The following is a 15,510-nucleotide window of genomic DNA, read 5'->3' as shown; positions in this document are numbered from 1 at the left end:
AATATTATGCTACTACGGGGAGGCAACCCGTAATAGATAAATTAGCTAGGAAGAGGTTTTTCAGCCCAAAGACGCCCATCAAAACATACCAATCCCAGAAGAATTGTCCATTAGTCAGAATCCCGTATGTTGTTAAAAGTGCTGAAAATTTGTCTCCAGCATACAAATAGTAGGCCAAACTATAAAGTCTTAAAAAAAACAAAAAGATTTAAAGAATTATTTTCTTTTTCTAGACAGAAAAGGAAAGACAATTTGTGGAGAGAAAGTATTTCGGTCTTTTCAAACCTGATTAATTCTCATTTAAAAAAATATTGAGACAGTAAATAGAACAAAAAGATTTCTAGTCAAAATATTTCTTACGAATAAATTTTCTTGGCAATTTCTTCTAACACTAAGGAGTATTAACAAGACTACTAATAAATTACTACATACTGCTGTTACTACCAAGATCTAATGAGAGTTCAAGCAAGGCAATTTAATGAAGGTACAAACATTTGAAATAAATATAGAAAAAATCAAGTTGCAAATTTATAAAACCAAAACACAAGACAAACCAAAGATTTCTTTCTTCGCACCACACATATCACTTTGTACCCCTCCCCCCTACCACCACACACCCCAAAAATAAATTAGAATTTTCAACAATATATCTGTCAAAAAAATTAAGTCACGCTTATATAACGAACCTAATTTCTGCAATATTCTATGGCACGTATAAGGATTTCACTTCCTTGTTTCAAACACAGATTAAACCCCTGTAGCGTTGCCTGATATCCACTGTTCAAAAGGTCATACATCTTACCAGAGACCACTCCCCAAACACTTTGCGCCTTTGAAATAGCACCATCCAATTCCCATTTTTTGGCAAGATCCATGACCATTTTTGACATAAAAGCATATAAACCATCACTATAGCCCTTTAAAGTGACTAAAACATCTCTTACTGCTACATAATTTTTTTCAACATTCTTTAGAGCGTTTTCAGTGGTCATTGGCCCGTTCCACCTTGCTATTGTGACTGCAGTAAAAATAACTAATGCAGTAGCTACTATTCGATATATAGATGGAGTAAATCTGCTCAGAATTGTAGGAGTTCTAGGTTGTACCCTATTTAGTGATTCCGAATTATCAGTGACAGGAGGTTCCTGAAATCCTGAATCTTCAAAGCCTGAAGAAGTAGGTTCATTAGGTCTGCTCCATTTGGCTTGATTTCGTCGACGTTCTTTTTCAGCTTTTTTCTCTCGGCGTTTTTCCTCTAACAGCCGCATTTCTGCTTCCTGATCCTCTCTTTCCTGTCCTTGAAAATAAAAATTATTAAACACACGTTTTATTTTCAAAAAAATTAAATCATTACTTTTGCTTAAGTGACCACCATATCCGTACTGTCTTAGGCTAAGGGCTGTAACTGAAATTTCCCCAAATGATTTTCTTTTTAATATATAGTCTAACTACTATAGCCATTATTTGGAGTACCTACCCCTGACAAAATGCCTTTGAAAAGCCAATCTGACTAAGATTGCTTTTCAATTTACTAGATTTTACGATCAAAGTGCTTGATTGACTCTTAGATTTGTAGTTGTACAGGGAATTGTAAAAAAAATAAATAAATAAATAAAGATTAATAGAAAAAACCCACAAACAACTTTCATCATTAAAAACTAAATATTTTTGTAAGGAACAAAAATTTGACGAGGGTCAGGTATAAATTTACTTGAGAACATCCCCCTTCAACAAAATGCAGAGCTGGGGGGGGGAAAAAAATTTGCCAATGGGACGGTCATTGTTAGTGACATTTTTACCGACCAAGATCGACCATTTCTGTTATATTGGTAAGACTACCGTAAAATCATGACACTTCAGAAAGCAACATTTCAATACGGATAATTTTTCTAACAACTGGCAAAACCCATTTGGTTACGGCTGGGGTCCTTACGTAGAATCTCTATTTTTCCATACTCGAGGATGTAAGCAAAAATATCAAAGATCAATAGACATTTTTTTTATTTTTCAGATAATTGATGCTGTAAAATCAGAATCAAAAACGAGTTTCTAAGTTGTTTATTATTAACTTAATAACTGTTCGTTTGGTCTTTAGTTAACTGTTAACAAGGAAATCGATTATATTTTTCTACTTTACATGAAGATTTTTTCTAGAATACGCTCAGAAATTATCACAGGAAAAAAAAATTAAGAGAATCCGCTGAAGCTAAAGTTATGATTTGATCCTTTGAAGAACTCATGGCTGGAGCAATAGCTATAATCTAGTAAAGAACGAGCCATTGCAGGCAATAGCTGAAATTAAAAAAACTGTTTTTTACAGAAACTGTAATGTGAAAAATATTTCCCATGTCACACTATTTTGAAAACGGTATTATATCCCCAGATTCAACTTGAAATAAAAAGTACCCCCTTGGCAACATCATTGTCAAAACCCGTAGGTTTAAAATCCCCAGCCTAGAACAGCAAGGAAAATCACATTTTTGCATATGGGTAGCAGTGATATGTTTATTTTTTTCTTTGATTTCCCCCGGGTGATTGCGTCGAACCCCAATGGCTGTCTGAGTAGCACAGGCAGAAAAAGCAGCGAGGAGAGGTGATTCAAGAGCTGTCTATAAAATCACCAATGGGATAATTGGCAAGAATTACTATATTCAACATTGGATTGGTAAAGGATCCCTCGGGCCTCCTGATAGCCGAGCAGTCTGTGGTGAACAAAGTCTGGCCTATCCACTTTAAGAAGCTGTCGACTGACCTACACCAGGGCAATCCCCCAGAGATTCCAGCAACAGCTTGGTTCTCCTTAAATTTTAACACGGATCCACCATCATCCACTGAAATTACAGCAATAGCAAAAAGGCTGAAAAATAAGAAATCACCCAGCGAAGACCCAATTTCTGAGGAAATGATAGAAGCCATCGTTCTCACATGCCTGACTTTCTGGACAGCTTTGTTTGCGGATTCAGACCGAACCGTTTTTGCACAGACCTGATATTTACTTTACAACTACTACTGACGTAAAAAAGCAGAGAGTGGCGATCAAAGATCTATACAATATTCAACGATTTGGAGAAGGCATTTGACACAGTGGACCGCCAGAGTCTGTGATAGATCTTACTGTATTAAGGGATCACCAAAAAGACAGCTTTGCTTATTATTGCTCTCTATGAAGACAATGAGTGCTGTGTAAAGACACTAAGTGGCCAAACCTGTTATTTCTGCATCCTGGCAGGCGTTAACGAGGCTGTGTCTTGTCGCCGCTACTCTTTGAAATTGATTGTATAATGCAAAGCACCAGCACTGACGAATCATGCTGAATCCTGAAAAAACGCCTGAGCGATATAGACTTCGCTGACCACATCGTCGTACTAGAATCTTGTAAGTAACGACTTCAGGAACACTTATACCAAGTGATGGAAAGAGACTGCCAGGTCAGTCCAAAAATAAATGTTGAAAAAACAAAATTCATTATCACAACAGACTCACCCCTGAGCATCACTTGCGGAGACCAAAAGTTAGACCAAGTTGTCCATTTCAAATACCTAGGAAGCATAATTGAAAATACCCGATCTATCACAAAAAAAGAGCTCACAAGCAATGGTCAAGACAATGGAACCTTCAATAGACTACGGGAAGTTTGGCAGCCTCAGAGCTTCTCTCTACGGCTGAAGTTGCGACTGTTTGATAGCAAAGTTATGCCAGTTCTGCTTTACGCTGCCAAAACCTAGCACTTAAACCAGGAACAAGAGGAGAATTCTCGTTTTCGAGAACATATATCTCAGAAGAATTCTGAACATCCACTGGTAGCAGAGGATAACCAACCAATCAATCCATGATAAAACAGGCCAGCCACTTATGACAGATGTAATAAAAGTTCGCAGATGAAGATGCCTTGGCCACGTACTACGTATGGGCAATCCCCGACTAGCGAATGCAGCGCTCCACTGGTAGCCATCAGGTACACACCACAGAGGCAGACCCAAAAACACCATGTACCGAACGTAACAGACTGATCAGCGAAACCTAAACATCTCAATTAGCCTCAGTGGGAGGGTATACTGGAATCAGCAAACTTGCACGGATTGACAGCTTCTTCTTGATGCCCTAGGTGCCTCTGGAGGTATAGGCGGATCTAAAGTCTAAAGTAATGATAGATGGTGAGCAACTTAACAATACTTTAAAGCCGGATGAACGGTCTATAACAACATTTCATTTCTTATGGATTATATATATGTTTAGGGACCAGTGATATGCCACACACCAGTGTGGCCTCTGATACAAAGAGGCTACATAATTGCCCATCCATTAGTTTTGAGGTTTTTGCTCGAAATCATTTGGCCCTAATCGGGCCAAAATAATTAGAATGCGACAATTTCCTGTGGTGTGATGTTTTTTGCTACCTAAAAAGGGCACCATATCTTTAAATGTTTATTCAATTGAAACTTCTCTCAGTAGTCTGCGACTATCGGTTCAATATGACCACCCCTGGGGAAAAACAAACATGCATCCTTCCTTGACTATTCTTCTCTGGGAAAATAAGAAATTTTTCGTTTTTTCGATAGAGGTTTCATAGTGGTTTCATAGGAGTCTCATAAATGTTGAATCTCATCGTGTAATTTTCATCACGATTGTACCCCTTTTTTTGTGGAAGTTTAACCCCTATTACTAAAATTATGTTTTTATTTGATAATGGTTTTTCATCTGCAACTTTAAAAATGGATAAATTCTGCATATTTAAAATCAGGATGAATAGTAGATTTTGTTGCTGCAATTGATGTAATAGGAAGCAGCAGTTTGCAGCTAGATAGCTAGCTGCAACCTAGTAAAGAGTGAACAACAGCCTGTACGGTCGCTCTTTACTTGCAGTTTGTCGCTACGAATTGTTTGGTCAAACGCCTGCAAAAATACTAGAGGTTACCACTCCCTCTGTCAACCCTTGCTTCCTACGATCAAGTATAATATTCGTAAAATAATGCTCTGATAATTATAATCATTTCTGAAAAAGTTCACCCCTTCAAATATCACCCCTACTCAAAAATGAATTACACGGTTATCACAGTTTTCAAGGCTATTTCTTCTAAGAAACCTTTTTTCCCTGGACACCGGCAAGGGGGCCAGGGGGCAATACCCACCGGGAAACAAGAAGACATAGTAAATTTTTTTTTGGGCTTCGGCCCTCCCCCCAACTACACAGAAATCCACCAGCCCTCCTCCATAATAGCTGATGCGCAATTACACACCACCGTACATAATTTTATATTATGATAGAGGCGCAAGCCTGTTTTCGCAATATATTATTATTATTATTATAATTTTACCAAGTATCAAGTGAATCAACTTAGTTAAATGTATCTTTACAATATACATATTGTAAAACTACACCATATTATAGCTATAGCTAGCTCTTATAGCTATTTATATTATTGCTATATCATATTAACCGGTAATTTCGTATGTACTATGTGCATATTTAGGAGCCAATGCACAACCACGCAATATTACTGCCTCTAAAACAACATAGTTTTTCGATAGTTTTAAAGTGATTGGTTATCTCAGGATTTTTTGTCGATAGCTTTTTTGCCCTCTGTGGGCCAAAACTGTTGTTTCGTGCCATAAAATGACCGAAAATATTACTTTTCTCTGGCAAAATCTCTTTTGCTACCTGAAAAAGCCACTAGAACATTTAATTCCCGTTCCAAGGATCTGTCTTCCGACTTTCTAGGACCACTGATTCGACATGATCACTTCTGACAAAAGGCAAACAAATAAACACTACTGTGATCATCCTTTCAAAAAAAATAAAAAAATAAAAAAAAAAAAAAAAAAAAAGAAAAAAAAAAAAACAAAAAAAAAAGCAAATTTCACATTTGTAGATAAAGGCTTGAAAGGTCTGTAACAGGGCTCCCCGAAATTCTGAATTTGACGGCGTAATCATCAAGATCATTTCCTCTTTTGAGTGCATTTTCCTCTTTTTTTGAAAATTCGGCTAACTTTCTCACTCTTAGCTTTTGGTACCTAACTTTAAATTCTGGATTTTACATATTTAGAGTTACATTGAAAAGCTGATCCTTTGATTTATAAATTTTTATCAAAAATCCTATTTCTTTAAGTTTTGGTTACTATTAGCATGAGTTGCTCCTTGCTTACAATTCGTTACCATGAACTGCTTGCTTTACGGAAAATTAAAGTTTGATTTGGAACCAAGCTATAACAACTAATATAGTTGCATTCGAGAAATCCAGAAACGATTTAGTTCTTCTGACGGGAATCCACGTCTCATTATTATAAGTTGATCCTTAAATGACGTGTAGCGAATCCACACCCCTTCCTCCCAAAAACGAATATAATGTTTGTGGTTAATTTTAGTAAATTAGTTCAGAAGTCTAAATAGACTTCAGAACTTATAAATTATGTAAAATTTCTATGTCATCCTAGCCTTTTCCATTACTCAATGCATGTTACTATTCAAGCATCAAATGTAATTTTTAACCAAAAGATTGAAGTTTTGAAAGAAAGCTAATTGAAGAGGAGCGTTACGTAATTTCCAGTCCTACCAATTGAAAGTTGGCCTAAATAATAGCATTTCCATGCTGGGACAACCCAAAGAATTTTTTATTTAACATAACCTAACCACAAATCTTAGCTAAACTCAAAACAAATTCATTAAAGAAAAAAAGAGGGGTATGAGCAACGCAGCCTCACGTTACTTGGGTATTTGGAGAATGTTGGTCAGTATATAAATTCCAATGAAAAAAATGACAAGTTAGAGGGGGGGGGGCATTGATCTATCAGAATGGAAGGGATTAGATCAAAACTTAAAATTGGTAGAACGTGCATGACGTCTTCGATATGTGGACAGTCAAAATAGCTCTCATTATATAGCACTGGGCCTGTTAAATTTTTCTTAGGCCTACAAGTATACCGACGATAATTTAAACTTACTTTCCAGTTTTTCCTTTTCCTTTCTCAATCGCTTCTCTACTTCTTCTTTCAGTGTCGACATCAGATTTACAACCCTCTTAGCCGCTATTTGACAGGACTTGGCATCCACGCAATCCCCAGCAGCTTCTTCCAGTACTGGCACAAGAGGATTATCTTTCAAGTCCAAAAACTTCAGTTCGCGCAGTTCACAAAAGGACAGGGGTAACTGCTTCAACTGAAATGGTATCTCAAATTAGATATACATCTTCAAAAGAAAGACATGAGTCTGTCAGAATGGATTAAAACCATAAATCAAATAGAGGAGGGAACAAGAGGAGGAAGTTGTTCTTATTTTTGAGAATTGCTTTTATTTGACTGACCTCTTAAATTTCTTGAGTTTTTTAGATATTTCGTAGTTTTTGTCTTTTTTTCTTATTTTCTGATTGAATTTAAGACTTACCTCTTGAGTTTGTGAATATTATTCACAATTTTTGTATTGTTAAGTTTCGATTCACTTTCACAATCTGTTTGTCGTTTGATATCCTATCCAATGTTTTTTATCTTTCGATTATTGAGCACACGCTGCGGTATTGATTTGATATTGTAAGACACTGATTTACGAAAATGTCGATTTTTTTTCTAATGCCGAAATGTAATTTTTTCGTAACAATTGCGAAAGAGGCTTCTAGCACATACCATTTTGATTCAGCTTATTGACCCCAGATGAAATAAGCACCACTTGCAGATTAGCTTGGACTATTTATTTACAGACATCAGTAATTGCAAGGTTTTAGAACCCCAATTTTGCAACTCATGGCAAAAGATGGACATAAAAATCCTGTTTTATTGATTTCAAAATTATCTCTTGTTACAGATTAACCGAAATCAGTTGTAAAACCAGTGATGCTGACGAGCCAATTGAGTCTAATGAGCATGTTCTGGCTTCTATAACTAGTTGCAGACAGAAAAGAAAGTCATATTGACGGTATATGAAACAATTCTGCTATTTGACAAACAACACTTTCTCGTCAGTCCTCAGTGGTTCCACGGTAATAAAAACTTTAAAAAGTTTTTGTGCATATTTTTTTTGGTTTAAGAGCAATAACCAATCATCCATACTACATAGAGAGATAAGTAATACGAAAAAGATTAGTTTCTTTCAGTGTAATTATGATACAAAAATTGAGCTGCACATGCTATTTTGCAAATAAAAAAAATTATCTTGTGTTTTATCACTCAGGCTGAAAAAATTAAGCTCTTAGGCTATGTTACATGGTATTTTGTAGCTTTTCAGCTCCAATACTTGATTCCTTCAAATTTAAGAGCATGAGATTATCAGGCGGTTCAAGGCAATGAATAATAATTAAAGAGCAACCTATGGCAATGGCAACATACACTATAAAAACGGAAGGTATTTGATGAGAATTATATGACTAAATTCAATATGTCTGAAAAGTCTTGAGCAAGGGTTTTAGCCTCTTACGAAATTCCGTATTTTTTCTGATAATGATAAACATTGAATGAGTATTTGAACAAAAATTGAAGTGGTACTGCTCTTATTAAGAAAGATTAGATATCTTGCTAAAGCAAATCACGGATTTCTGCCCTTTTGGGCTCCAAAACAACAGTTTTGGCCTAATTAGGACAACACGATATAGTAAGACATTGTTTACAGATTCTCATTTTTAATGAGAATAAAAAGGGGGATAGAACACAGCCCTGCTTAACCCTGATTTAATACAAAACCAGCTGCTAACCTCAATTCCTTCCTTAACCGCAGCAGTGTTATTCTCGTATATAGCACTAATCACTTTAATGCATTTGTCTGGTATACCATAAAGGGATAAAATTGGTTATTAAAAAACAACATGATACTGCCGCACAGTGGCGCATCTGTCCTTAACTGTATAAGCAGTCCATTAAAAAATGGACTGTCAGTACAGAAAATTGTTTCAACTTTTTTTTGACACAGTTGATGATGGCGAGGCTTCATTATTTTTTCACGGTGTTAGATAGTTGCCCATACTTTTAAGACGGGGTTGGCTTAAGCACCAAAAAAGTGCGTTTTTAGACCTAGATTTTCTATCTTTTCTGAAGAGGGCCTTCAGGTCATATCGAGAGGGGAAACCTTACCACATAATATCCCTTAATTTGGAGGAACCTATTTGGATTGGAAGGGATGAGCCCAACAAAAACAAAACGTGATGACAAACAACATATTTTAAATGTGTTATACTTAGTTTAGATCCAGATCTCCCACAAGAATTAAGCATAAGAAACGTCCTACCTCGGAATCTAATAATTTATTGAAAATGGTAGATATTTACGAAAGTATTTATAGCATTTTCAATTTAACTTATATTTTTACTTGGCAAATCATTTGTTCCCACAGGCTAACATTAGTAATGTCTACAAAAACCGCATTATCTTTATAAAGAAGTAGTTACTAGTCAGCTTGGAATAATACATGCTAAAAACTTTATTCTTCTAAAATACGAGCGTCCATGCTGCCAAGCTGAGAGAAACAAGAAGAAAATGCAGAAAGATCCCTTGGTTTGTTCTTAAAACACCAGCAACCTGGAAGGATATTTGTTTGATCTTCATTGAACAGTTTTTTCGCACTCAACTATGGACAAAGTGCTTAAGCACACTGAAGATAGTCAACTAGCATCTAAAAGAAATATTTAGTATTTTATGGCCATTTCCCTTTTCTGATCATTAGAATTATTATTTTTTGTTATAAAGGCACAAGGTTAAGACTGCAAGTGGTGCTTTGACACTATATCTAAAAACGAAAACTTGACTTGACTTGTCAGTAGCTCATGTTCGTTTGGGGTAATGTTTATATCTTCTTATGTCTAGAATCTGCTTTTTAAGACTAGCTACCAAACATTTGTTGTAAAAGAGCATATCAAACATTGGAAGAGATCTTCATTACTGCACAAGAAGTTGCCAAGCGCAAATAGATGATAATTAAAGTAGCAAGTATGATTTGTTATAATGAAGAGTGATTCAAATCAAACCTAGGTAAGGAAATAAGTACCTGATTGCTAAATAAATCCAAATGTTTCAGTTTTTTCAGATCACCAAAATTTTCGGGCAGCTCTTTCAACTGATTTTTACTCAGATCAATTTTCACAAGGTGGGTCAAAGTCATCATTGCAGGCTAAAAATCAAAAAGATTATTGAGACAGGCATATGGATTCTTAACAGTGGAATGGAACAATTTTAGTTGCAGTGCTAGAAAAGAAGAAACTCAGTGCAGTAGCAGTGAGTTTTACTTCCATGAACATTGCTCCGGTATAGAACGTTCTAAGTGGTCAAAACATTGGCTTTGCCTAGATTGTACTACAAAAGAAAGATACTAATGAAAAGGTAGTACCCTTTGATGACTCTTTGCGTTGTCCCGCCCAGACCCCGTCTATCCTTATGACGCCTCCACGTCACCCATTAGGAAATGTAATAGTCAACAATATGAAAGAAGTGAGGTAATCACCCTTATCGTCTCTCTAATCAATTTCTGGCCAAACTAATTTCATGCCCCAGGAAAGTCTCCCCTCAACCATATTCGATACTTCCTGCCAAACCAATTTCGTTTCAAAAACAACTGATTTCAATTGCCCAACCCCTGACCAGGCTACAGTATTTAAGACCTGTGTTTCCTGCCAGTCCAACTTGTTAAACAACGTCCCTACTGCACCTAAAACAAGAAACCTCCTCCCTCCAATGCAGCGGTTATTATCATTTATGAGTGAACTTGAAAAAGTTATTATAGAAATGTCCACCCTAACCACTTCGAAAAGTGTTAGAGTTGGTAACTCCCAGTCTTTTCCAATCCAGGAAAAGGAGAAATCCCAATTTCTGTTAAAACCAATATTAAAACAAGACTTATTGACGCTAATGTGGCTCCTGATAACATCATCAAAAATTAAAATTTAACGGCTGAGAAGGCCAACAACAAAATTCTACACACTAATCTAGTGGTTTCCCGTTCAGCCAAGATAAAAAGAAAACTTTATGTATTTCAGGGATTAAAATGTCTTGGTTTTAATCCCCTCTCAGGCACAAGTGTTCAATGTCAAGTTCATTCTGAAATTGACCTTAATTATGCATGTAAAACTAGGTGTGAGTTCAATACTAGTGATGAACTATCCAGGAAACAAGTTAATGCTAATAAAGGTATATGCCTGGAGAGGGGTTAGCAAGAATGAAGAATCGTGTAAATACCGTCATTTGTGCCTGAATTATATTGAAATGATAAATGTAGTGGCCCAGGGTGCAAACTCTTTTATTACAGGGTGTGAGACAGCTTTAGAAGTGGGCTTTGCTTTAGTGAATGTAGTCAATTCCATTTGAAATATGGATACAAATATTTTAAAAAGCCCTTAAATAGTGCCGAAAAAATTTTAAACCCACAGTCAGCACCCCCTCCAATTCCTTCTCTCATCAGTTTGGACCTGTCAAAAAACGATTTACATCAAACCTTCCCACCATTAGCCTACATCAAAGGTCAGTGAGATACCGCAAGCAGTTCAGCTCAACGAAAACAAATTCTCCCCCCTCCAACAGTGCCAAGAAAACTCTGTCAAAAAACTAGAGTCACCAAGCCGGCCATGTAACACACCAGGGTCCATTGAAACACCACCTCAAGCTAAGTCCGTGGAACTTAAGACCCTCATTGTAATCTATAACCACGAAGAAGACACTACTTCTATCCATTCGGGTTATGGAAGCATCGAATTACGTGACTCGAGTGTAAACCAGTGTTTTAGTTCTAACTTATGTCCCCCCAAATCCCTACTTAATAATATCCCCATAATTTTTCCGCTGTCCTCTTTTTCTCTCAAGCCCGGTCCAGCCCCGCCTTTTAATCCTGCTTCTCAAACAAATCCCAGCCTTCATCCCGAAAAAGATACCTCTCCTCTCCCAGATCCACGTTCCTCCCCCCCCCCCCTGTCTCCCATAATTAACAAACAAAAAATTGCCCTCTTTAGTAATCAATTAACCTTCCCAAAGTAGTTAGTTACAAACGCTGAAAGCCTGAATTTCAAAAAATTGATCAAGCTAGAAGGCCTCTGTCACGAACACAAAATTGATGTAAATGCCATAACTGAGGTACAAGCACAGAACCCTGATTTATTGAAAATTAATAACTACTCCCAATTCATAAAACTTCGTCCCCATGATCACCCCCTAGGTAAAAAGGGAGGTGGAATACTATTATTTGTAAATAATTATCTCTTTCCTAAATTAATTCATACTCCCAACCTTTCAGATTACGATGAAATCATTTGGTTAAGTGTAAGACCCAAAGTTTTACCACGCCCCTTTTATTTGATTGTGTTTTGCTGCTTCTATTATTCCCCAAATCAAAACGCTGTACAAAGACAGCGTTTCTACCAACAACTGCATAGTAGTGCCGACTTTGTCCTATGCAAATTCCCGAACACCGGTATTTTCTTAGTAGGTGATGCTAATGATCTAAAGTTAAATCACCTTTGTAGTTCCCTAAACTTAAAACAAATAGTAAAAATACCAACAACAAAAGGAAATTCCACCCTTGATTTGATTTGCACCAATATGCAGGCTTTCTATGCCCCTCCTGTCCCCTTGCCCCCGTTAGGAGGAATTTACCATTTTTGTTTATTAACGAAGCCTCTCAATAGCTTTAATCATACTTTTTCTGTTACTGAGTTCTCTTATCGCCCAATTTCCAATGATGGCCATTACACATTTGGATCTTGGATTACCAATGAAAACTGGCTGGCCTTCAAAGGAAAAAATTACATTAATTTTAAAGTCTCCGAATTCCAAAATCTGATTAAAACGAAATACATAAATTCCTTCCCTGTGAAAAAAGTAAAAACATGTTCTAATGACATAGCATACATTACTAGCCAATTTAAAAAACTAATTAGAATTAAATTGAATCTACTAAAAAGTGGTAAAACATCCGAAGCGAACTCACTGCGTAAACATATAAAAAAAGAAATACGTAAATCTGCTTCTTCATATTACAAATGCAAAGTCCAGGATTTATTTTCTACAAAGCCAAAACAATGGTATAATAGAATAAAGAAAATTTGTGGGAAAACATAAAATAATATAGATTTCCATTTCCAAAAAGACCCTTCAGTTACAGCCAATGATCTGAACAGGTTTCTTTGTTCCATAGTTCAGAATCTCCCTCCCCTTTCTTTGACACTCCTTATGATTTGTGCTCTCTCAATTTTCCCGTTATTTCGCCCTCGGATGTGGAGGCAAAAATTAAGAACATTAAAAAGTGTAGTACATGTCCATTAGACATTCCGATTGTACTAATTAAAGCCTTTGCCGACAATCTCTCAGAGCCTCTGTCCTTACTTTTTAATTAAATTACCTCTAGCCTACTGGTAAATTTCTAAATTGTTGTAAATAAGGTTTTATTACTCCAGTAAAAAAGGAAGTTAATAAGCCCGATGTTAATGGTATCCGTCGCATTGTTCTTAAGCCGGTTTTTTCCAAGTTATATGAAAGCATTTTAGCTAAGGTGTTAAAAGTACAGATAATAACAAATGTTGACGAAAGAAAATTCGGAAACCTACACTCTACATCTACTACCCACTATCTTGTTCACCTTATGGACATAATATGTAACAAACTCGAAAAACCCAATACCTAGCTCAATGTTATTGCTGTTGACTTGCAAAAAGCTTTTGATTTAATCAACCACAATATACTATTAGAAAAGCTATCTAATGACTTTCAAGTTGACCCTTATTTAATTAGAATAATTGCGTATTTCCTCTCTAACAGAACGCAAGTCGTGAAATACCTGAATGTATATTCTGATCCCCTCCCAATTTATAATGGTGTACCCCAAGGAACCCTCTTAGGTCCAATTTTATTTCTTACAATGATAAACAACCTTGGTGTTGATGGAAATTCGTTGATGATCTAACTGTCTTAGAGACATGTTCCAAAAATTCCAAAAGCAACCCAATGTACATCTTGGAATCGATATCAGCCGAAGTTCTTACTGATGATATGAAAGTCAACTGTTCTTACTATTAATTTCCTTAAAACTCCTCCTTCTTTCTCCTGTCCTATCCCCCCTGAAATGTCGGTAACCACTATGAAATTACTGGGTGTTACTATCTCAAGCGACTTAAAATGGGATTGCCATATTAATGACATCTTAAAACGTGCAAATGCCACATTTTCCCTCCTTAAAAAATTTAAATGCCCTAAAGCGCACTGTTTGAGGATTTTTCCGGTCATTTTTACGCCCAACCCTTGAGTACGCCTGTCCTGTTTGGCATCTTGGCATTTCCATTGAATTGTCGGACAGAATAGAGGCAGTCCAAAAAAGGTGCCTAAGAATTATCTTCAATAAGGGTAAAGTACCTTATATTTCCCTTCTTAGGAGAGCTAATCTTGTCACCCTTAAGAAAAGGAGAGCATAAATTACCTTGTGTTTTGCCAAAACTGTCCTTCATAACTCTCGAACAACTCCAATTTTCCTTGGTCAATATTCACCCCTTTGACCCCGCCTCCAACGTTCTGTGTCAACAAAAATCTCCCTTCTTGCCCCAATAAGAGTTTGCACTAAAAGATATAGAAGAACTATTATCCCTTACATAGTTGACATTTTCAACCACTGAATCTCCGCTGCCACCCCCCCTCACTCACTCTTTACCTCATAGTTATTAATTTTAATGCCCATTTTGCAAATTTGGAGGTTTTATTTTTATGTTTTTTAGTCACCAAATAAATTATGTTTTTGTTTTAATTTTACTTTATCCCCTTTTTAATTTTACAATTATTTTTTTTTTTTGGGGGGGGGGGCATTTTTGCTGACTTGACATTGGCCTTCTAATTTTATGAGTTTAATTTGTTTTTGTTATTAACGTCTTTACGTATTTGACATTGACCCTTTTATAATTTTCTGTTGTTGTTTGATTGTTTGTTTTTGTTGTTCTTTTTTTGCTGTATTTGACGCTAAAGTGCGAATTCGGCCCTTTTGGGCTTGTGATGCCATTTTTCAGCAATAAATCTTATCTTAAGAAGAAGTCAAGAAGGCTTTATTCAAATAAACTATCGGAGAAAAAAAAAAGTAATGTGAAAATAAAAATAAATGTTTAATTACAGTTTGGTTAAGTTAATGTTTGGCGTCAATCAGATGACATCCTCAAATTTATGAAGATATCCCAAAATCAATTCAACGAAGAGAGGGGGGCCAACTAAGGAAATGACAATTTTATGGCTGTTATACAACAACAAAGCATATTATCATTAAAATATCCCACCACAGGAAAGGGATAGGGGGCTGACCCTCAAAACTGGCTTTGTATACAAAAAAACTCCAGTTCAAGAAGTAGGTCACCAAAATACGATTAAAAGGAAAAATAATTGTCAATTCTATTTTTAGACTGAAAAAAAAAAAAACACTAAAGAAATCTTATCCTTGTCTTTGACACTGATTATTTATTAGGCTATCCTGCCCATGTTTCCTTCTTGCTTTTAAAAATAAGAGACAACTGAAATTCAGTTTTACATAACTATTAAATCCTGCTAGCATAGCTCTTATCTGTTTTTTTTTTATATAGAAAA

General features: G+C 36.1%; 1 protein-coding gene across 1 annotated transcript in view; it reads right to left on the bottom strand.

The window, feature by feature from the left end:
* Window positions 1–460: 460 nt before the first annotated feature.
* Window positions 461–15,510, bottom strand: part of LOC148940801 (uncharacterized) — a 28,119-nt gene continuing 13,069 nt past the window's right edge. The window contains exons 3-5 of the mRNA XM_089105404.1: window positions 9,962–10,084; window positions 6,940–7,153; window positions 461–1,297 (exon numbers count right to left, since the gene is read on the bottom strand). Of these exons, the coding sequence (XP_088961530.1) occupies window positions 687–1,297; window positions 6,940–7,153; window positions 9,962–10,084 (948 nt within the window). The 3' untranslated portion in view covers window positions 461–686. The remainder of the gene's footprint in view (window positions 1,298–6,939; window positions 7,154–9,961; window positions 10,085–15,510) is intronic.

The sequence above is a fragment of the Artemia sp. Qi Xiang Cuo genome, chromosome 19 (genome assembly GCF_049724085.1).
Source record: "Artemia sp. Qi Xiang Cuo chromosome 19, ASM4972408v1, whole genome shotgun sequence".
Taxonomy (NCBI): domain Eukaryota; kingdom Metazoa; phylum Arthropoda; class Branchiopoda; order Anostraca; family Artemiidae; genus Artemia; species Artemia sp. Qi Xiang Cuo.
Note: the sequence above shows the minus strand (reverse complement) of the source record. Positions and strands in the feature narration are given on the sequence as shown.